The sequence below is a fragment of the Lathamus discolor genome, chromosome 4 (assembly GCF_037157495.1).
Source record: "Lathamus discolor isolate bLatDis1 chromosome 4, bLatDis1.hap1, whole genome shotgun sequence".
Classification (NCBI taxonomy): Eukaryota; Metazoa; Chordata; class Aves; order Psittaciformes; family Psittacidae; genus Lathamus; species Lathamus discolor.
In genome coordinates, this window is record NC_088887.1 from 60,229,376 (window position 1) to 60,254,161 (window position 24,786).

Consider the following 24,786-nt stretch of genomic DNA (forward strand, 5'->3'; position numbering starts at 1 on the left):
CCATGAAGCCTTGCTAGTGCTTTTAAGCCTTACCTACATAGAATTCACCACAATCAGAAAAGAAAGTCTGGAATAAGAAGGTTTTTTCCCTACTTTCCCTTATTCATTTGTGTCCTTCATGCAAAAGGTTGGCAGTTTCCCAGGCAGAGCTGCAATCACAATAGCTTCATGTTAAAGAGATGTAGTCAGTAATCTTCCAGTCTCATACTGTAATCTGTGCTGGTGTCACACAGCATCAAGATGCTCTGGTCTAGCTGCACTGAACACGAGATACAGCAAATACCACTGCTGGTTTAATAAGTAGCCTTCCTTCTGAATCAACAACCACTGTATCAACATAGTGCAAAAGGAGACACCATTTTTAGAATGAAAAAGAACATTGAGATTAAAAGAGTTTATGCCATTTTTCACATGATCAAATGCATTAAAAACTTGATATCCTGCCATTATTTCTAAATAAGCAGTTGCATTTCAGCAACATCTGAGATTCAGAACCAGGATTTCAACACCAAACTCTTCCCCTCAGGATAGCAGGTTGACTGTCACATTTCCACATCAGAGAACTTCCAGAGGCAACCAACTCCTCTCATTACCCAGCCTAACAGTACGTGGGATCTTTGCTAACATGCTTCAGCTGTGGGCATGTCCCAGGAAGAGGGCACATGTAAGTTATTTCACACAACCCTCGTGAAATAAATATGAGAATATGCACTAAATTTGATCAAGCTGTGACTATGCCCACGGGAAGAGTTAACTATATAGAAGACTTTGCAGGGTAGTGATGGGAGGAAATCAGGATTAGGTAATTGCTCTGACCTAAGGATCTTCCAAGCAGTAACAATAAATTCAGCTAGTAACTGAAAGCAGGAAAAAAAACCCACACAAACATACAACAAAGCAACAAAAAAAACCCCAAAATCCAAACCTGTTATTGACTAAAACCTATTCCCCATTTTTGAGGAAGAAAGTGATTACTGCCTTGACAATATAAGACCTAAAGTCCTCTTTATCAACCTGCAGGACACAAGACTGCGTAAGGAGTAATACCCTTGTCTTCTCCAAGAACCTTGAAGAGGACATGACAAATCCAGACAAAGTGTAACTGTTCTTCAGGCTTCCAGTGAAGATCATCTGGTAGGTACTAGGTTGACTTTGGAGCAGCTATGATGAACTTAAATTCTGTTTCATGGTATCAGTGCTGCTTGCTGCTGTTGAAAGGAAATGTCACTGGTGATCCCAACTAAAGCAGCACAGCCTGAGACTACAGATATGAATGGTTTTGTCTACCAAACCAGAAGGCAATAACAAACCCAGAATTTTTCCTTAGTAAAACTCTTAGGGTTGAAGACTAAGTAATCCCGAGGACTTTGGGACCCAAGAAAAAGAAGCAAAAAATAATATTTTAAGAATTAGTTCCTTTAAAGCGATTAAATGCAGAATTGTGATAGGCCACAACCTAAGAGTTAACAGTGCCAGCCACAAAGATGCACCTTATCAGTGAATCACATGAAGTCTTAGAAACAAGTTTGTCCTGTTTGGTAGATCGCTGGGAACTAATGAAAGGCATAAGCAGGGGTGGTTACTTCAGTATCAGCAGTTCAAATCTTTATGCTTGTTTTTAGTTCCTAGCCATATGAAATTACTGATCTGAGAGAAAGCAAGAACACCTGGAGTGAGATGTCTTCCTCTTTTCATTCATACCAGATCAGGCCAAAGATTGATTCAGGTCAGCATCTTGCTTCCAGCAGTGGCTGCCATGAACAGATACATAGCAAAGAATAAGAATAGGACAAACACACACAATACTCCCTCCTGCTGCCAACCACACTCCAACTATTTTCAGCTCAGGTTACTTCCTGAGACATACGTGATTTTGTGTATTCAATATTCCGCAGTAGACTCCTCTTCAAGGTACCTCACCAGTATCGCCTTTGAGCCTATCTAAACTTTGAGCAAGAACAGAAGATTCTAGCTGATGAGATCTACAGACTTTCATAAGCCTGTGAACATGGCAACATCTAAGGTTTAGCTCCCTACATCAGCAATTTTGATGGGACAGACATCAAATGCTTTGATGAATCTTTCTGAAAGAAAACTCTAAGAGTCCGCTGTGGACCAAACTAAAGTTTCAGACTGTCAGTAAAAGAAGTTTTTAATTTTCCTCAGTTTTTGTCAGATGCTGCCCTACAGTTCCCTGAAGTACCTTCTCTAGTTGAGGTAAGAATGCATCTCAAATTTGCAATTATTCTTAAGATTTGTCTGAACATTGTTATTCATAACAAACACAAGGAACCAGAGTAGCAATGAACTTCCCAATCTTTTTTACCGATTTTTATGAGTGAGCACGTGCATAGCGATGAATTAGCTAGCAGACAAAACAAGAGGTTAAAAAGTTCTGATTAACAGCTGTCAAAGTAACCCAAGATTCTAGTTTTAAGAATCAACTTAAAATTCCAAAGGTTTGTTGGTTTTTTGGTTGGTTATTTTTTCCCCCTGCAGGCCACCAGGAAGGGAATTAAGATGCAGAATATCAAAACATTACAAATTCAAGAAGAAAAGCTGCAGAGAAAGAGGGGAGAAATTCAGACATTAACTGTATATTCTAAACAATGTGGTTTACCTAAACTGTTAGATTACGCAGACATTAATTCTTGAATGAAATCTAATAGAAGTAAGTCTTAACTTACTCAATAACATCTTCCAAAAAGAAAAAAAACCTCTGGGAAACAACCACGCTAATCTGTAAAGTGCAGTCATTTCATTGCTTACTAATTTCTACAGTTTTATTTGATCTTTCATCATCCTTGTAGAACAGGGGTGGAACAATTTTACAATGTATTTTAAATAATAACAAACAATGTAAAATTGAACAGCCTCCAGAAAAGACAACGCAAATGCGGATTTGCCTTGACATGGTGAAAGTACATAGGAGTATACTAACCTATATACAAGGCATTAAAATTCACACAAGAAAAAGCAGCCACTAAAGTGGAATTTGGACCTATTTTTGGCTATTTATGCAGTGAAGAAAAGGCCTGAGGAGTAAAAGTGCAGCAGTGGTTGCAATAGTGTGCAGGTGTAAATAAAGCCTACAGCAACAATACCTGTTCGAGTTCAACAGATGCAGCTGAAAAAAGAAATTACTTTCAAGAAAACAGTGTCTGCTTTCAGGTCTGAAGCAGCAAGTTCAAGTTAAATACAGGAAACATGAGAACAAGATGCAAAGCAAAAACCAGCAATGCAGAATACTGTCCTAAAGTAGCTGTCTAATGTTACATAAGCAAAATGTAGCCTCTGTGTGCTACATGAGCTAATGACTTCCTCTCTCCCTTATTGAAAGTCCACGCTCTACCACACAGGTAAGAAATACTCTCTCCCATCATTTCTGTGATTAACCCAATTCACTTCAGGACAGGGTTTCACAATGCAAAGCTTTTGGCAGCAATAGCAGGAACACAAGTACATTCTTGTAGCACTCCATTCCTGCTTCTCCCTACCCCTGTGCCCTGCATGTCAGCTCCTCAATCGTGAGGGCATACATCCATACAGACTATGCTGTGAATCACACCACCACACCAGAGAATAGGCTTAGCTTTTAAGAAGGCCAGCCAAAAGAAAAAAAAAACAAACAGAAAAATCAAGGGACAGTTCAACTCAGGACATTCAGATGCAAATTGTTAAGTGTCATATATTCTTCTGCTAGCTTTGTGTGTATTAAAGATGATGCCTGGTTTGTAGAGTCTGAAAAAGAAGCAGTGTATGTAGCCTGGCAACCTGAGAAACCTTTTTTTGCCCTTGGGTGAGCCTGTATATTGCTAAAAAGGTTTAGATTATTTGTTTTCTAGAAGATAGGTAGTTGCTGTGCACAGTCAAAAGCACCCTTCTATTACAGGTATCCTTTATTTGGAGGACAGAAGCAATTTGTCTTCATTATCTTTAAGCCAAGGCAGCCCACAGCAGCAAAATTTGATAGTGCTGCCCAAAACTCAAAGTGTCAATGCAGTCAATCATCCAGGTATGAAGTCACCTACTAGAATGCTTCTGAAATCAGATTATTACTATTTCTTTCCATCTCACAAACACACTGAATGATACCAAACAGAGATACAACTCTGAAAACACTGTTTCCCTTACCAGAAGCATCAAATAGTTACTGTGAACAAGGTGCATCTCAAAAGGTGTCTTAAAGAGAAGCACTTCAGTCATTCAACTGTAGGGTTTGAGAAAAGACCACAATCCTGAATTTTATCTTCATGCTGAGGCACTAAATTTGTCACAGGTACATGGAAGTTTTCAAATCCTGTCAAGGATGTTTTCTCAGATCTAAGAAAGATTATCACTGGTTTAGTCCTATATAAAAAACTGCTACTCCCTGCCATGCAAAGAGGAACATAAGATCCTATGATGGTGCCCAGTATCAGCAGTCACTGCAACAGCAGTTTAAATATCTCAAATTCTGTCATTCCAAGTTACCATTCCACATAAAAGCTGTCAGTTACCTAGAAATTGTGGTCATCCTGATCAGTTTTGAGTGAGATGTCCAAAACAAAGGCTACCATCTCTGTAGGCCTTTAAAACTGCATGGTGAATAAAGGTTATCGTATCACACAATAGCCTTGTGTAGCTTTCTTAAAAAAAAAAAAAAAAAAAAAAACAAAACATATATATTACATACATGTGTATGCTAAGATCTACTCGTCTTTCTCCAACTTGAGACACGTAGTCAGATGTTTGGAGGACTAGGAACACACTCTACAGGGCAGCTCTCAAGTGTTCAACAACCAGCTGAATGGATGGAACTTCTCTGATTATATTAATACCTCCATGTTGAGAGCAAGAGAGACAAAATACTCCTTTGTTTTCTGTCAAGATATCTGCTGATTAAAGAGATATATAATTCAGGCCCAGAGCAAGAATAGGTAACAATATAAGCTTGTTTATTTTGCTGGAAAAGTTTTACATATTGTACTTCGATATTAATACATCCAAAACAGGCTCAGCAAGGTTTGATCCAGTATGTGCACTCAGTGCTTAGTTTGCTGAGGCTTTGTTCATACCAGAATACAGGATGGTACCTTGCTGCGTGCTTGTGTCACACTGACCCAACCAGTACAGAAGCTTTTCCAAAGAATAAAAGGTTCTCCACAAAAGGAGCACAGAGACACAGAGAAAAAACTGTTGAAGATCAACATGTTTTAATTTAGCAGCCACTGTTTACATGAAGAGATGGCATGGTGACAGTAAAAGATAATCAAGATATGCAAGCTTTTCTAGCCTGAGTGAACTGTACACACATGAAGCACTAGAATAAGATTTGAATAAGCAGTATGCAAGAAAGTGTAACATAAGGCCTAGTGCTCCAAGAACAAATAGCTGGTCAACCACTGCCTACAGTCAGATATAATCAGTATCGTAGAGAATTAGCAAAACACTTTTTCACACCTGTAGTGTCTTCTGATTCTTGCTGAAATTATTTGCCTTTCTAATATTTTTTGTCAAATCAAGGACTTGTAATCTTTCCAACATACACTGATTACTGTTTATACAAAAGACTGTGGTAAGTGCAGTCACTGATTAATGAAGTGGACTGACAATAATTTGTGATATATTTAGAATAAGTCTGAGATGAATTTTCTTCATGGTAAATGAGATTCCCCACAGGAGAAAAAAAATAGCCTGGATATCAGAAAAGTATTCTTGTTTCTCTCATATTCAGTAATGTGTGTATATGTATGTCTGTTGTTCCACTATGATGATACTTCAAAACCTTGTTTCCCATGTTAATTACAAACTTTATTAAATAAAAATACTAGATGACAATTTTAATCTGGAGTTCATAATAGAGCCTACAGGGTTTTTTCTGACAGCAAGTTCTCGTACAGAGAAGGTTAATGAGATTTGAATTGTTTGTTTCAAGTTATGCGATGAGCCCATGTACTAGCTACATAGTGAAGAGCAGTAAAAAGATTAACTGTACACTGAATCATGCCTATTTATTAGTCATCCTAATGAATACCTACAAATTATTCTGCAATAAAGTTATTTTAACAAATTGGAGAACAGACATATGTCAGTTACTGTGATAATTTGCAGCTTACTGTCAAGCAATTCTAGTAATTATTTAAACTGATGATTAGATATCACATCAGCTGAGATATTTTAGAATTCCTTGAACTTCCAGTATGGAAATTTACTGTGTATAATTGCATTACTGAGAAATATCCATACAGTAAATGAATATGCAGATCTCTATTTAGCAACCATAATGCATCTATATTTACTAGCTCATCTGTTTACACTGTTCATGCTGTTTGCAGAAGGCCATCAGCCTTAATTTTCAACTCGTTTTCTAGTAAAAAAGTCAAATTTACAAGAAAGGAGTGAGACTGAACTGCTAAAAAAACTAGCAGTATTAACAGCGTTTTCTAGGGTGCTTAGCTCAAAGAGATTACAGCCCATGACCACAGCTCCCAGCAATGCTTCTTAAAGACTGTCAATTTGATTTCACAAATAAAGTCAGCAAGAAAAATACTAAAATCCTTTTAAAATACCATTTTTTGCACATAATTCTCTGGTAAAAACAATTTTGTAAAGTCCCGTGCTTTTTTTTGTTGGTGCAAGCTATAGACAAAGCACAGATAGTAATTTAAAGCTCATTAGCAAAATTACCTAACCTCACACTATGACCATTTCTTGCTCTACTTAAACTGCACAGAAGTTGAGCAGCAGCCGTATCTTTTTTCAGAAACTTTTGCTATCCTTTTTGATACAAGCACAGCTGGTCAAAGCTCTAATGTATTATTAAATAAGCTTTCGTTAATGCACACAAGTTAATGACAGCAATAATCTAACACATTTTAGTGTAGGAAACCCCACAGACAAAGCAATTTTGAAAGCTAAAGCCCTTCCTTTTGTTTAAGGAGAAACATAAGTCCACCAGGGAAATAGGCCTTCCTTCAACTAGCCAGAGAAATTGCTTAATAAACCTACGCTTTTCATCTTACAGAAGGAAGTTGAAATACATATATTTTATATAATAACTCAGAAAAATCACAGCATAGTTGAAGATGAAGTATTTACTGTTCCTTATTAATCACTGAAGAAGTTCCCTCTAGCAATTACAAATCAAACAATAAGATATAGAACTTAAGAAAACAGAAACATGGTCAAAGAAACAGTAAAGCAGAAATGACATAAAATTGGGTGGAGTAAAGAAAAAGAAATGGAAATCTAAGGAATGATTTTAACAGGACAAAAATTTAAACTTAGGTTCTTCACATTTCTCCAGACATTCATGGCTGTGGTGCCCATATCAGAAGCAAGTAGGCACACAATGCTGCTCTCAAAGACAGAGATAACAGAGGGCAACGGTATCCCAACAGTTCTCCTTAGGCACAAAAGCCATAGCTCCCAGCTAAAATGTTCACTTCCTTTATGGTCAATGTTGTAGAATCATTCCCAAGACGAAACAGAATTTCACACCATCTCAAAGGAAGAAAGTTATTTAGCTATGGAAAACCTGGGTATAGCAACATGGCTTGCTTAAATCAACAAGAAATCTTGTGCAATTTGGGACACTTCTAAGTTTTGTAGAAGACGAAGTCCAGTGATGACACAGAGTTAGCTCAGACCTACTTAAGCAAAACAAAATGAAACTTCAGTTTTAAACCTTGAAAATGAAGTTACATAAAACACCATAAAATTACTCCAACTAATAGAGTGATGAAAAACTCAACATTCCAGTAATTTGGAATGAATTCTGTTCTCTTGATATTCTGTATAATTCTCTTGATACTCCATATAAATGTTTTAAGAGCATTCTCTGCAGAAAAGCAGGATCTATCCAGACAGATAAGTTTATGACTGACAGTCAAGAAAGAGAAAGCAGAACAATTTACATCAGAACACCATAAGAATCAGTTGTCAGGTAGAGGTAAAAATTTTGCCAACTTTTCAAGGAAAGCTTTAGAATGTGCTGATAATACAACCAGAAGTATTAAAATGCCTGTTTATTTTTTCACTGATTCATCCCTGAATAGACACTGGCTCACAGGATTAAAATTGTTTTCAGTAATAACTAGAGGATTCGAATTTTCATCTACGGGCCTCACAGAACAGTGTTTCAGTAGAGCACTATATGATTAGATGGATGATGGGCAAACATATATACACATTTCCCTCTCCAAGTCAGATTTCTAAGAAAAACATACAGATCAAAATAAGTACATGCAATTCCCAGCAGTCAACAGAATTATTTCTGAAAGCACTCTATCATTTTCCTAAATTTGTTTTCCACTAAATCAGAGCCAAACTGACCAAACAGTCCAACTGAACACTGCTTGAATTAGTCTGTGAAAAAAGCCTGGACTTCAAATGTCCACACTCTCCAGAAAATAAACCCAGTAGCAATCTGTGGCTAATATCTCAAACTGCAGCACTCATTTGACAAAGGACTGAGCAGTAGCATGAAGAAAATGGGAAGAATCCTCCCTATGACAACTATGACAGGAGAGTCACGTAGCCATTATTTTAATGTTGAAGGAATAAGGTAATTAGCACATGTCTGTCACTATGCATAAACAGAAATAACCAGCCCACTGATTCTGTGTCCACTATTCCCTTGATAAATAGACAAATCTGGGCTCTTCAGGGCTGTTTCTATCAGAAATACAAGACTGATACAGTTTCCTTTTTATGGAATGAGTCATCTGTCTACATCTTGAAGAAAAAGTAGAACCTCAACAATTCCTGAAAGGAGTGGTACTTGCAATTATAAAGGCAGGTAAAGAAATTGCATAAAATATTTAAGTTATTACCTCTCCTATAAAGACAACCATAACACAATCCAGTCTTTCTTCAGGGGACAGCTTATCAATAAGGGAGTGGAGAGTTTCTGTAAGGTAAGACTTGACTTTTCTTTTCACTGTAGGTATTCCCATTACAATGGAAACTGAAATCAAACAAACCAGAAATGTACTTTCAGTGACTGAAAACAAAAATCTTACGTAGTAATGAAGAATTGCTTAAGAAATGCAGAGTAAATAGATGGAGATAACAGTAATTAAAAATAGTCTAAAAATATACCACCCATCATCAGGAGCATGATTAACATAATCAACACCAACGCTTAGAGCAAACAGCAAACAAAAAGGAAGTAATCCTAGACATGCCAGATTATTGTATACTTGCAGTATGGCTGGACACCAGGTGCCCACCAAAGCTGCTCTAATACTGTCCTCCTCAGCTGGACAGTAGAAAGAAAATATAATGAAAGGTTCGAAGGTCAAGATAAAGACAGGGAGAGACCACTCACCAGGTCCCATCACTGGCAAAACAGACTCGAGAAAATTAATGTAATTTATCACCAATCAAACCAGAGTAGGATAATAAGAAATAAACCCTAAATCTTAGAACATCTTCCCTTAACTCCTCCTTTCTTCCCAAGCTAAATTTCACTCCCAAATTCTCTACGTCCTCCTCCCCAGCAGGTCTGAGGGATGGGGAAGAGGGTTGTGGTCAGTTTGGATGAAGCCTTGTGTGGGATGGTTTAGTGTGAGGTGTCCCTGTCCATGGCAGGGGGGTTGGAACTAGATGATCTTGAGGTCCTTTCCAACCCTAACTATTCTATGATTCTATGATGCTCCTCCCTCCTCAGGGGAAGACTCCTCACATCCTCCACGTGCTCCAGCATTGGTCCCTTCCATAGGGTGCAGCCCCTCAGGAGCAGACTGTTCCAGCATGGGTCCCCACAGGGTCACAAGTACTGCAGTAAACCTGCTCCAGCCTGGGCTCCTCTCTATGGGTCATAGGTCCTGTGCCAGGAGCCTTCTCCAGCCTGGGCTTCCCATGGGGTCACAGCCTCCTTTGGGCATCCCCCTGCTCCACTGTGAGGTCCCCCATGGGCTGCAGGTGGGTATCTGCTCCACCATGGACCTCCACGGGGTGCAGGGGCACAGCCTGTCTCACCATGGGCACACCATGGGCTGCAGCAAAATCTCTGTCACCTGGAGCGCTTCCTGCCCTCCTTCTGCACTGACCTTGAAGTTTGTGGGGCTGTTGTTCTTGCGTATTCTCACTCCTCTCTCTGGCTGTAGTTGCTCCTGCGCTGCAACTTTTTCTCCTTTCTTAAACTTTATCCAAGAGGTGCTACCACCATTGCTGATGAGCTCGGCCTTGACCAGCAGTAGGTTTGTCTTGGAGCCAGCTGGCATTGGCTCCATCAGACACAGGGAAACCTTCTAGCAGCTTCTCGTAGAAGCCACCCCATACTCTCCCCACTACCAAAACCTTGCCACAAAATAGGTAATAATGAACAATCATCATATCAATCAGATAAGGTGCACCAAGACTAACAGTGATTAAACTCTCTAACTTAGCTTTATTTTCAAACTGGCATAACCATTCTTCACTACTCAAGTATTTAACTTTTCAGAGGTCTTCTTTTAAAGTGACACCTGTGAAAAACTCTTACTTTCCTTGCACCTGGTCTGGGTTCTTCTCTAAAAACAAGTCCAGGTCATCAGGATCGTCCAGAAGTTCTTCACTGAAATCTCTTACCCCTGTTAAAAGCACCTTGAACGCAAAACAATCTGGCCCCTGCTACAACACTATTAACACTACCTTTCAGCTACCCATTTAACTTCCATGTTCCTTAAATTTCCCAGTCTTTCTTCTGTACCCTACCCCATAGCCAGGACTGACTACCTAATAGGACACAGCAGACAGCAGCAGGAACACAGTGAAAGGATAAAGCAGACTTCATTAAGTCAGCACCAGCATTCTGAGCCATTTATGTGAAATAATTTACCACATCATAAATATATAAACCCAAACAACTATTTAAAAAGCTGTTTATCCTTCCTTACAGAGCCTGCCTCGCCTAGCAACTACACATTAGCAAGCTCTGAATTTTTAAAACAAACACGCAAAAAGCACAGGGACCGGGAAAGGGGAAGGTGAGAAAATAACTTTTAACACAGAATTTACTCCCTCTTTTTAATAAACCTCATTTCAATTTCTATTTTGCAATTTCAAACTTCTGTCATATATTCCCAGTAGGATACAATAGAAGCTTCACTTAAAACAATAAAGCAATATAAGCCTCTTCCTTCCTGAATAACAAGATTGAAATAAATAGTGTCAGAAAAATAACTCTATGGCTTGAAACCCACCCATCTGACACACAGGCATGCCTTCTGTTAAAAGAAGGACCAATCAAATGTATGGAAGTAATGAAAAAAATTACAGGCCAGGAGTAACTAATGCTTCTTTCAAAAGCAAGGAGGGGGGGAAAGAGAAGGATCTAGTCGACAATAACATGAACCCTTCAAGTCAGATGGCACAGACAGAAACAAGGATTCATTAGTGGGGCTTTCAAGCTTAGTCACACACACCTATGTTTTGAGGTATTGGTTGGGCTTTATACGATCTTATAGAGCTCCAAGAGTGGGATTCAATGGAGCTATTCTAATAATCAAGGCTCAGAATTTGTGAAGATTAGGTGAAACAAAAGAAAAAGGCAGGGGGTAGATCAGCAGTACTGCAGCACAACACTGATTTTTTTCTTCCCTTCAGTGAATGTCTACATTTTATTGATGCAGTTATATTGGATTATCCTAGTTCTCCCAACTCTAAGTTATACGCTGAAATACATTGTTCAAAAAACCAGAAACATCAACTCTAAAATAATTAGATCCATGCATGATTGCCCCACAAATCTGAAAAGCCAAAGGGATATGTCCATTAGCAATTCAGAATCTGTAATGCCTGAGCTTTGTTCCTTTTCACTTGGTTACAAAAAATTCACCCAAACTAAATGCTTCTTAATGTGCACCTTAACATGGCATGGACTGTGACTGAGACTATGCAAAAAAGAATAAAGTGAAGTCAAACTCCTTTCATCTTGGATTCAGTGTGAATTCTAAGAGATATCAATATCACACAAGTTAAATGAGATGTCCTTGATCTACCAAGGAATGCAGAAAATTACATTAGTAAAACTAGAAAGTCCTCCAGATATCAAACATAAAATAAACATCATATCAGCATACCTCCCGTCCTTCCAAGGCCAACCTGCACAGAAGGTTGAAGGCTTCCTTCATTTTTCAACAAATGAGGCAAATGGTAATAGATATTTGGCACTTGAAGAGATTTTCTACTTGTTAGCTCTTTTAACAATTTCAGCGTCTCATCTGCAAACATACATGAAATCAGTAATGCAGAAAACAAATAATATGGTAAATGGTCCAAAATTCCAAATTTGGCCCTAACTGAGAAACAGAACAAATGATACATTTTACTGAGGCATTATATTTCATTTACAAAGGAAGTATTTTCCTCTTTTATTTTTTTAATAAACAGTGGCTGAGATTATTTTGCACCAAGTAACCTTGCTACAAATATAGTTAATACTTACCTGATCACATAAGACTTGGTGTGTAATCACAGAAATAAAGAATGCTCCATTTAGTTACAGGTTTCATTGTTCGGGGTTTTTTGTTTTGGTTCAAGGGTTTTTTCCACAAAATGAATCAAAATGGGAGTCTTACTTACCTAGATAATTTTTTACTTATGCTTGCAGAGCACATCACCCTGTAGTGATGCTACTGCAGATAATTTTTCAGAGCTACAAATACATATTGGCATACACTGCACATACAGATAACAAAACAAAAACAGCATTAAATATATAATTGAGATTTTGAGTGTTTCTGTAATAAAATAAATCCTAACGTGAAATTAATTTAGTCCATTAGAGTACTTAAAATAATTCTCACTCTTTCCCAAGTAACTGCCTCACAGGATGTCCAGGTGGCTCTCAAAGTTGCAAATAACAGTTTTTAAATTCCCCTGCTGTACGTGTTGATTTTCTTACATCAAGTGTGAAAACGACTCCTATTTCAAACGACAAATATGATAGCATATGGAACTTTCAAAACTTACAGGCTTTATAATATCAAGTTAAGTAAAAAACTGTACCCAAGGTTTCCAAGATAAAACTGAATTGTGAAGAAGTGAGAAAAGTAATGTTATAAATGTCATTCCTCTCAGATTCTGAGTGTAGCTTCTATAAAGATAGAAGGGTTTTGTTGTGGAGTTTGGTTTGGTTCGTTTGGGGTTTTATTAATATTTATGTATGAGTCAAAGTAAATTTCTAAACACTAAAAATTTTGAAAAAACTCCTTTGGAAATAGATGCCATGAGTAGAGATGCTTATTTTTATAGATTCTAATACAGCTACATTTTACTATTCCTGTTACCTATTTCGTTTAGCATCAACTGCAAAACCTGGACTAAAAATTCTGTCAAAGTATGACAGCTCTTTATGAATGAGTAACAATCTAAATAAAACAATCTGGAATTCTTTCAGCTTCAAAGATAGCAAATATCATATAGTAATATGTATACTTACATACATTAAACTTAATTTAAAAGAAAAAAACCCCAAACTATCTAATATTAAGTTCTGAGTACAAAAGCTGAGGAACTCAGACTTCAGCTGACTTCCCATCATGGCTCCACATGGAGAAAAAAAGATGTTCCAGCTGGGATCCAGACATAGTAGAATATTATAAATGTGAAGCAGTAACTTCAGTTGCATAGAAGAGAATAACTCCCTGGAACCATATCATCTAAAAGCATACTAAATCATTTTTAGAGATTAATGTGGTAATAAATCATAAATCCAGTATCAAAATTACTTGACTTCCTCTACGACTGCTCGCTTTAACAGCAAAGAAACATACACACAGAACAGGAAGAGTCACAGATTATGCTAAATGTACTCTTTATCCACACCATTCCTGGAGATCCAGGGAACTATGGAGATCAGGCTGGACAGGTAATCAGTGTCAGACAGAACAAAAAAAAAAAAAAAAATCTATACAAAATAGCAACCCACAGCACAAATGCAAGTAGATTCAAATAAACTGATCCAGGGTTTTTTATTTGCAAAACTTTCTGGGTTTATATTCCTCATTAGGCAAATACAGTAAAATTTCTGCAGCCTACAAAATCAGACCTCTTGTCAGAAAGTTTGTATTTGTTTGTTATTCATTTGTCCATCTAGAAAAATCAGAGTGACTATAGCAGTAATAGTGCGATTTTAAAAGTTAACTTCAATAATCCAGTGAGTAGTGCAAAGGTATTCTCTAATACCGGCAAACACAGCTCTCAGTAAACTTGAGCATCAACCTCCAAAAAGGGTAAAAGATTACCAGTTTATCATTTAATCACTAGTTATTAAAACAGGACATTACATGTGTATTTTACAAATCATAACCAATACCTTAACCTTTATGTTTTTATATATTCCAGATGACTTTTAAACATAATTCTAATTGCTACAAGTTAATCCATGCCTTCTGTTTGCTCACCTTTCCCCTCAAGCTCTATTTAAAATTAATGTAAATTCTTGTCAAAATATATTTAGTACGCTAAATAAGTAACTACAAGTTCCAAACTTTGGGAGCTAGGTGTGGAATAAGTATTCAGTCCCTAAAGTCATAAAAACGAAGAGTAGGTAGATCATTAAGAATGGAAATTGGAAAAAACAAAACCCTAAAAGAATCCCCACATAATATAGCACATTGCACACTCTTTATTCATATTGCTCAACAGTTTCATTTGGCTTTCTAAGTGTTGATTTCTTACTGTATAGTAGTAGGAAGAGATACTGGTATTGCAGAGTTATAAAAAATAGCTCAATCACAGTATGTACCTGAAAAATTATTCATTGCATTCTTACTCCCATTTGTTTCAGCTACTGCACGCCTGAACTGCTCCAAGATAGCATTCAGCTCAGAAGAGCGTTGCAGAGTGCGATGCTCAGCTATACGAAGACGTTCCTTCAAAGCATGAAATTCCCGTTGATACGCAATCAACTTTTCTAGAGAGAAAAAAGATGATCCTGGTTATTTTTGGAAACAAACACCTAAAAGACAGATCCAACAAAGTTCAAAGACTGCTTAGCTGTGCAGCATCTGAAACCCAACCAAGGGCACAGCCCAGCGCAATCCCACCTGAGTTAGGCACCTTAGCATTTACACAGCCTACGGAGGGAAGAGTGAGCTGCACCAGACAGGAATACAAAGCAGGCATTAAGCACGGTATGGCCCTCACTAGCCTCAAGACAGGGTTAACCTTTGAGTCCCCATTACTCAGCACCACAAAGCAATTCTGAATCCTTTTGTGGAACAGATGCCCACAAGCCACTTCTTTTAAGCAGCAGAACAGGATTGGTACCATACAAAAGCACAGGTCATGCCTTTTGAAAGACCCCTTTGAATACTTTTCGAGAATGAGTTGAGTGCAACTTGGCAGTATTTCAGACATACCAATTTCAGACCCAAGTTTTACACTAATGATATTGTCAGTGCCTGCAAGAACAAAATTTTGATCAAAATCCTGCTAATGTAAATAACATCCGTATATTTTTTGAAAGGAGACCAAAAGGGAGAAGGAAACACCATGGTCATTTTCTCAAATCTCTTGCTCACCATCCTTCCTCACTCTGCTTCAGCCAATCTACAGATACAGACTGAAGTATCTCAAATGATTTTACACCTTGTAATCAGTACTCTAACCACCCAGTTGTCATCCTGTGACATCTCTCTTCTGATATTTACCTATCCATTACTAGCCTTTTAGTATTGCAAAGGTAGGGAAGCAGAAGTTTTGTAAGCAATTTGAACCTCTTCCTGTTGCTACACTGAAGTAACGCATGGGGTAAAAAAGGAATTATAGTCAAATTTCTGCTGTTAATAATGCTGCATTTCCTCCAACTTCTTTCAATTTACATCTACTTTCTTTTTTGTCATTGGGATGTACTGTTGTGATTATGTTTAGAAAACATAATCAGCTAAAATGCCCTCTGTTTTGAAGACAGAAAAACAAAAACATAGTTCACTACCTCTTAAAAACATTTCCCGTGCCAGCTTATTTTCCTTTTTTCATTAAAACCAAATGGTTATTGCTTCTGTGCCAACAAACCCAGAACACAGACGCTGGCCCACAGTACAGAGCTAGGCACACTACACACTGAAGGCTGAATCCATGCTGCTATTTGAAGCAGGACTTTGGGCTTTAGTCAGCAGTATTAAGAAGGCCAGGAAAATGTTCCAGAGTTTCTGGCCTGAAGGTCATTCAGTCTTGCCAGTGATAACCCAAAGAAATCAAAGACTGCTTGGAACCATGTCTACTAGTTACAGTAAGGTTACAAAGCATTTTAACAGCTAAGCAAATATACAGTTGTATTGGTGTAGATACCACACTCAAGTACATGAATATTTCCTCATAAAAATGAATGAGTGATGACAGGTTACATAGATCCCTCTTAATTTCTGCCTAAATAGGGAAGAACAGGTGAGCTACCAAAGGACATGAAAGGTTTTATTAAGGGTTTCTATAGCAGTGGATACCCTCAGAAGCAGCCTGTAGCATCAAGTCTCCCTTCCTGTCTTTCTTCATTGTAGAAGATAGCAGACAAACCAGCACTGTTCTTCCTACTTCAAAAAGGCTAAACTCATCTGTGGCAGGGTCTGTACTTCTGGGAAAATGGGGAGAACCCTGCGGTTCAGATCCCAGCGCATCAATGAGAGCTTCCTTCTCCAAGTGACATTAGACCCAATGAAGAAAGGGGCTGTGATGGACCTTGTTCTCACCAACAAGGAACAGCTTGTGCGGAATGTGAAGCTTGCCTTGGCTGCAGTGGCCATGCTGGATTTCAAGATCCTTAGGGCAGCAAGGAGGGTGCGCAGCAAGCTCACTACCTTGCAGTTCAGGAGACCAGACTTTAGCCTCTTCAGAGATCTGCTTCATAGAGCTATATGGGATAAAGCCCTGGAGGGAAGAGGGGCCCAAGAAAGCTGGTTAATATTCAAGGATCATCTCTCCCAAGCTCAGGAGCAACAGATCCTGAGAAACACGAAGTCAGGCAAAAATCAGCAGGAGGCCTGTGTGAACAAAAAAGGAGCTCCTGTACAAACTCCAGCATAAGAAGGAAGCCTATGGAGGATGGAAGCAAGGATAGGGAGGAATACAGAGAAACTGTCTGAGCAGCCAGGGATCCAGTGAGGAAAGCTAAACCCTGACAGAACTAAATCTGGCCAGAGAAATAGAGGGCAACAAGAAAAGCCTCTATAAGATATGCTGATGATAAAAGGAAAACTAGGGAAAATGTGGACTGTTTCTAGAAGGAAACCGGAGACATGGTTACCCAGAACATGGAGAAGGCTGAGGAATTCAATGGCTTCTTATGCCGCAATCTTATCTGCAAGAGCTCCAGCCTCGCTTCCCAAGTTGCAGAAGGCAAAGGCAGGAGCATGGAGAACGGAAAACTGCCCGCTGTAGAAGATGACAGTGCATAAGAACATCTAAGTCACCTGAAGGTTCCATGGGACCTGATGAGATGTATCTGTGGGTCTTGAGGGAACTGGTGGATGAAGGTTCTCACAGTACCAACGGTGGTCACCACCTGTCCCAGACTTTAGAAAAGTGTCCCTTAAGGCATCAGGAGTTTATAAATACTCTAATTTGTTTTTTCAGAGTTTTTGATTCCTTAGGACTTAGGAATGAGCTCTCAAAATAAAATTTAAATACCTATTTTCATTTAAACCTTCAATTAGTTCAAGTTCTGTATTTGCTTTTTTCCCCCCTCTCCAATATATGAAATAATTTGAAAGCTAAATATTTTCATCAAAGAATTTGGACTTTTTGTGGAGAACATGTTATTATATTACACAGAAGTCCAATTTATAATTTAAATTTCACTTCTTTCCTCAAAAGGAATCAAAATTTGCAAGTGACTGTAAAAATTTCTCCAGAAATTTAAGGCAGTCTTTCTGAAATGCGTATGTATGATGAAAGGGCAAAGCTCAGTTAGAGCTGAAACTGACCAGTGCTGAATCTGACAACAAAAAGGGCTTTGTTAAGTCCATTAATAGCAAAAGGAGGTCTAAAGAACACACAAGACTGATACTTGTTGGTTATGGTCACCTGACTAATAGGGACAACAATAAAGCAGAGATATTCAATGTATTTTTGCCTCAGTCTTTAATAATACTGACAGATCTTGGGCTGCCCAGTCCCCTGAGTTGAAGGGCATGAGTGCGGGAACAATGACTTTCCCCTTCTGGACACTTAAATTGTAAGGAACCAGCTGTATCATCTGAATGTTTCCAAGTACATGGGGCCTGATAAGATTCATCCCAGTGTACTGAAGGAGCCAAAGCATATTGCGGCAGAACCCCTCTTGATCACTTCCATCTTGAGAATCTGGGTTGGTCCTCACTGACTAAAATCTAGTCAATGTGATTCCAATTACAAAAAGGGTGTGAAAGAAGACACAGGAAATTACAAGTCTGAGGTTAGTCTAACCTCAGTTCATGGAAAAATTATGGAGATTATACTAGTACTATTGAAAGGCATTTAAAGAACAATGCAATCATCAGGCACAGTCAACATGGGTTCACAAAGGGAAAGTCTTGTTTAACTAATTTGGTATCCTTCTATGATAAGGTCACCTGCAGATGAAGGGTGGTGATGGATGCGTGTTTTTTTATTTTAGTGAAGTTTTTCATACCGTTGCTCACAGCATCCTCTGTGACAAGCTGCCCCACTGTGGGATGAGCAGGATTATGGTGACTGGTTGAAGAACTGGCTGAAGGGCAGAGCCCAAAGGGTTTTAGTGAATGGGGCTACATCCAGCTGGTGACCAGTTCCCAGCCGCATTCCTCAGGGTTCAACGCTAGGGCCAGTTCTGTTCAATGTTTTTGTCAAAGATCTGGATGCAGGAGTTGGATGCACCATTAGCAAGTTTGCTGATGATACCAAAGTGGGAGGTGCTATTGCCTCTTTTGAGGGACAAGATGTCTTGCAGAGGAATCTAGATAGACTGGAGCATTGGCCAATCTTCAGTAGCATGAAATTTAACAGGAATAAATGTCAGATTCTGCACCTAGGACAGAGTGATACTGGGCACAAGTACAAACTGGGAGAAAAGTGCCTGGAGAGCAGCCCTGCAGAAAAGGATCTGGAGGTCCTAGTCTCTACAGGAGTCACCAGTGTGCCCTGGCAGCCAGGAGGGGAAACTGCACCCTAGGGTGCAAACACAGCATAACCAGCTGGTGAAGAGGTGATTGTCCTGCTGTGTTCAATGTCCGTGTGGCCTCACCTTAAGGACTGTGTGTAGTTCTGGGCACTACAATTGAAGAAGGATGTGAAGGTCCTTGAATGCATTCAGAGGAAGAGAAAGCTGGTAAAAGGGCTGGAGGGAATGTCCTGTGAGGAGTGGTGAGTACTCTGTGTTTGTCTAGTTTAGAGAAAAGGAGGCTGAGGGACAACCTCACTGCTCTGTACAGCTTCCTGAGGAGGGGATAAGAAGAGGGAGGTGCTGAGCTCTTCTCCCTGGTATCCAGTGACAGGACACATGAAAATGGTTCAAAGCTGCACCAGGAGAGGTTCAGGCTGGGCATTAGGAAGCATTTCTCCACCAGGAGGATGGTCAAAAACCAGAACAGGCTTCCTGGAGGTGGTCAATGCCCCAAGACTGTCAGTGTTTAAGAGGTATTTGGAGAGTGCCCTTAATATTATGCTTTACCTTTTGGTCAGCCCTGAATTGGTCAAACAGCTGGACTGGATGATTGCTGTAGGTTCCTTTCAACTGAGATATTATATGACAAGCTGACTCGTAAGCATTGTATATATAAAAAAAGTCAGTAGTATAGCAAATATTTTCAAAACACACTTGACCAGTTAGTGTTTTATTGTTCAGGTGTTTCTCTGAACCCTAAAGAAATTGAATTGATCTCTTGTCAAAAAACAAGATTTTTTTCCATGGCTGTTAGAGTAAAAAGAAAAATGCTGAGCCTAAAACCATAAAGGAAGCAGTCACAGAGATCAGTGGTCATCATCATGAACGAGTTTCTGGTTCTGCAATATTATAAATTACTTTTCTTCATATGCTGAAATCCAAAGTAACTTAAGAAAACAAGAGGAATTCAAACAGCAAGTTATTTGTCTTATACAGCTGATGGAAGAATCTCAAACGTACCTAACATCCATCTAACAGCAGCTGTAGCCAATATCAAACTCATTTGGTCTCCAATAGCTTCAGCAGTCATTTTTATTTAAGAATAATATACTATTTTACATTGAAATGAGAAGGTGACGCTTTTCCATACTTCGCTCTGGAGGCCAAAAAGATCAAATAAAAATAACCAGCCCTCACATTTCAAATGAAAATACCTTGTAAAGAAGTGACTTAAGAACTGAAAGCATTCATTCTTCATTGCTCTCTCTCAAACTCTGGTAGTTTCAGCTAAACTCCAGAAGCTGAAACCTAAATATTTTAGCTGGCTTCATGCTATGTACTTCTTGGAAAGGTAACACTATGTCAACTCACTCAGTAATTTGTTATCTCAACTTTTTTCACCTTGTTGCAAAATGTTCTCCTAAATAGGCAGAACCTGGAATTTAGACAAGCTCACTTGAAAGCTGGTACAGTGTTTTTAAAATTAAAAATTCAAATCAAACTGCAAAGGTTTGCAGGGTTTTGACCAGAGTTGGAGTCTCAGCACTCAGCCTACTCTTCCTTCTCTGTGTTATTTATGGTTCTTCTACTAAGCAACTGTTAAAAAGACATTCCCAAAAGACACCATTAGCCTAAGTTACAATTCCATTGTCCTCTTAGCCACAGTCTTGATTTGATCATCTGATTTTTGTTCCAAATTTAGACAGCTAATAAGCAAAGTTTTAAACCAGATGCCAGTTTGCTCAGCTCAACACGGAGCTTCTCAACATCTCCACACAGTTTCATAGCTTGAGGTTGTCTACTACTTGTCTGATCTGTTTATGTACCTCAACTCATTATTTTTAAGACCAAGGAGCTTTTCCTTGGGATAAAAAGGGCATCAAAGGAACAGAAAATGTGCTGTAGCTTGAATCTACAAAAGTATTTTGAAGATTAACTTAGCTCAACTAAAACAGCAAAAGAAGTCAGACTTGGAAGTAAATTACCTATACTGCAGAATGCTTGCTGTATCATAATTCTAAATGAAATACATTCTGAACAACAAAATGGCAAACACATCCTGGAAACACAACCAAAGCAATTCTATGGCTATTCAGCTTTACTAAAAAATATCAACAGCTCTTAGGTTTTTTGCTCATATTACATTTTTAGGAAAATGAAATTTTCAATGCCCCAAGCATGTCAGTATTTCAGAGGCATTGGGAGAATGCCCTTAATAACAATGCTTTACCTTTTCATCAGCTTTGAATTGGTGAGGCAGTTGGACTAAATGATAGCCATAGGTCCCTTCCAACTGAAATAGTCTATTCTAGTACAAAAATTATGCAAGGAAATTACTTTGGGTGGATTTTTAAACTGAGTGGAGTGCAAACATCTGTAGAATCAGCAAAATTCTCCTGCCTCTGACTATTTGAAGTTTCACCATAAACCATCTACAAAGGAAACAGAGCTAGGTCAGTATCAAAGAAAACCTAAGCACCTCATCTTCAACCACAAATGCACTTTTGAAACCCGTATCTATGCACACGTGTTGCTATTAATCTTAAAACACAGAATATAGAGTTGACCATGTATTTAGATGATATGCAGACACACCTATTTTTGTTAGTACTGCACCAGGGAAAGGAGGTAAAGGCACTACAGAAACAGAGATGCTTGTGACCCTCTATAGATGCTTCTCAAGAAATGGTCTAAACGGTGGACAAAGAAAAAGGGCCAGACACCATATAAAAAGGGAAGTTCGCATTTGTGCAAGCTGCAACGTTTCTTACCCCACGTAGCCTGCAACAGCCACACAATGATAGCCGCTGGCTCTGGTAAAAACCTGCTAACTACGAGGAAAAAAAAAAAGAAAAAAATCTGTGGCTGCTGTGCAATATGCCCCACCCCTTCCCCTTTTTTTGGGGTGTGAGGGAGTGGGGGGTGATAATGGGGGGGGGGGGTTGGGTGTTGCAGGGTGGGGGTTGGAGGTTGGTTGTGTTGGGGCTTTTGCAGGGGTGTGGAGAAGGAGGTTGAAAGAAAACAGAATTTCGTTAACCTTTACAAACCCCAGGAATATTTTAGCCATTCTCTGTATTGCCATTCTCCCTCAAGGAAAGCCTTTACTGTCTGCTAAAAGAAGCACCATCAACAACACGAAAAGCAGTATGAAAGCTTTGCAAGCTGTTACTTATCTTATCGATCAAGCAGGTTCAGAAATATGTTAAATCACAGGCCATTTCCACAACTGGAAATAGAAATCCCAAACCAAAGTGGCTGTATTGGGGAGGGGACAGGGAAAGGAAAAAAAAAAAACAGAGTAAAAAGGAGAGAAAAACAAGCTATAAGTTACTCAAGAGCTCTAAGGTCCTACCACTGCTTGTCTCCAAAGGCAGATGCATCAGGCAACAAGATTAGAAAAAGCTTTATAGCCTTCCCATATCAATAGCAGGCAGTTGAGCCTTCCTCCAGCTCACAAATCAGCTGGACACCCTCAGTGATGGATTTGCCACACAGAGAAAAAGGTAACCAGACACAGACTTGGCACTCAAAAAAGGCAGCAAGAAAAGGACAGAGGGCTTAGCTTTACTGTGTTATAGGCCTGATTTTTTATTTCCTGCTCCTACCCAACTGAACTGTCAAAACCTCTCACCCTCCTTTGTTCATTAAACACGAACAGGAAAAATTGACTGAGTCTAACATACAAAAGGCTTTGGTTGCCAACACAGCATTGCACACAAATATTAGCAAAACAGGTAAAAGCAGGAACAGATACCTGATGCAGCAGGACCTTCCCTCTATCAAAAGGGGGATATTCAAATCATTATTCAAATGAACAGTGTCTCACTTGCAACAGCACTAAGTCCACCAATGTAACAGTTATGTTTATGGCCCACCTCAGTGACAACCCTTTCAGTTTTCTTCTTCCAGCCCCAGGGCTCTCACTCCTTAGACCCTCACTCAAAACCTTCACAGCCTGCACCTTCTCAAAAAGCGAAAAAGCTTCAGCTGAAGTGAACTGCACTATAAGTCTACAAGTTAAAGGTTCCATTGCAAATGTCTCATTTTTCTGTATACTCGGTTGAAGAGTTATCTAAATACCATTAAATAAATCTTTGAATCTGTGAGAATATACTGTAGCAAGTGCTAATTCAGGTACTTCTGTGGCTGGCTATTCCACAACCCATTTACTCCCATTATAAAAACCCCACACATGGTGCTATGAGTCAGAGACAGTAAAAAACTTCATGTATTAATTCATTACACTTGCATTAAGGATGTTGATTAATTTACAGGTTGATACAAAATAGAGATCTTAATGGACAGAGAGCTTCTACACTGCAGTTTATATAGTCAGTGGATGCAGCAAAAGCAGATTACTCTTCAATGAGTTTGGGATTTGTCAATGCACAAGCCAGTTCAGTCTGGCATGGCATTTTTCTTTCTCAGCTATCTAAAGTAAAAGAATAAGTTCTGCACTTCCCCTGAAATCAGTTCAGATGCTTTATGTGATCCATGAAACTGTGATACCAAGTACAGAGATATCCAGTAAGTCATGACAATACTTGTACCGACCTGCACTTCACTCTCACAGAAGTGTATGCAACACGTATTTTTTAGACTATGCTTGATCCAGAATACCCAAGTCCCGCACAAGCTATCATATTTGTAGTATCACCTGATCAAAGTCATCTTTGTCCCACATAGATATCCTTTTAAATTTAAATCCTGCTATGCCGAAATGTGGCAGACTAAATTATTTCCAGTGTCAGTCAAAAAAAAACCAAACAAACCCCCACACCTGGATACCTCTAGCAAATCAAAAGGAATTCATCGTACACTTGGACTTCAGTAATTTTCAATTTCATGTTAAAACTGACACACTTTTTGACAAAGGCTAGATTTCCTCTTTTGCAAGTTTTGCAAAATATAACTGTAAATACAATTACCCAATACCATGATATGACATCTTGCTCTCACTGCACTGTACAATCATCCAACGTAAAGATGTACAGACAAGAAATACATAGTGGCATTTACTGAGGAAATACAAACACTGCCTCCATCGCCCTTTGTAAGCGACTCCAGGGCTCAGAAGATACTCACAAGGCACAAACCGAGCACTGAATTCTCAAACATCCACCTGAGAGGCAAATAGAAGAATTGTCAAACCAATCACACAGGAATGGCCAAAAAGCTCTGTCTACACAAGAGAGATATTAAGGATGTTCCAGAATCCACCCATGACATTCAGGCTTACAAAACCAGCAAAACATAGTAACAAACTGAAGTAATGATCAAGTGTCAATATCTCTACATAAGCACAACTCGTATTTATAATCAGCAGTGTCAAACAGCAAAGACTAAAGAAGGTGTTAAACCTTCCCCCCCAAAATCAGATCTCAATTGTGCTTACAAATCAGATTCTGATTTTGTATCAAAACTGACTAAAAGCTGATAGATGGTGTCCTTGAAATGTTACAACATATTACCATGGATGACTACTCAACATAAGCTAATTAGCTTCCTTGCTCTTAAGTGAAATCAAAACCTTTTATGAGCAAGTTATGATGAGTTTTACAATCTGAAGCAGAAAAGTAATCAACCATGCAAATACAGAATAATGCAGTATACTGTAAATGCTAACAACAGACATGCTATAAATAAAAGCTCTTAAGAAAACAGCTCAAGGTCATATTTCATCAGTCCTCATTGAACACTGGATCCTTTGGGCCTTTTTAGCTATGCCTATTCATAACGCTGTTTTATTATTTTGA

At 38.8% G+C, this 24,786-nt stretch overlaps 1 protein-coding gene across 3 annotated transcripts in view; it reads right to left on the minus strand.

The window, feature by feature from the left end:
• The window catches only part of MGAT4A (alpha-1,3-mannosyl-glycoprotein 4-beta-N-acetylglucosaminyltransferase A), an 83,391-nt gene that overhangs the window by 37,389 nt on the left and 21,216 nt on the right, over nucleotides 1-24,786 (minus strand). For all 3 annotated transcript variants that reach the window (XM_065677656.1, XM_065677657.1, XM_065677658.1), the window contains exons 3-5: nucleotides 14,720-14,887; nucleotides 12,051-12,191; nucleotides 8,817-8,950 (exon numbers count right to left, since the gene is read on the minus strand). In XM_065677656.1, the coding sequence (XP_065533728.1) occupies nucleotides 8,817-8,950; nucleotides 12,051-12,191; nucleotides 14,720-14,887 (443 nt within the window). The remainder of the gene's footprint in view (nucleotides 1-8,816; nucleotides 8,951-12,050; nucleotides 12,192-14,719; nucleotides 14,888-24,786) is intronic.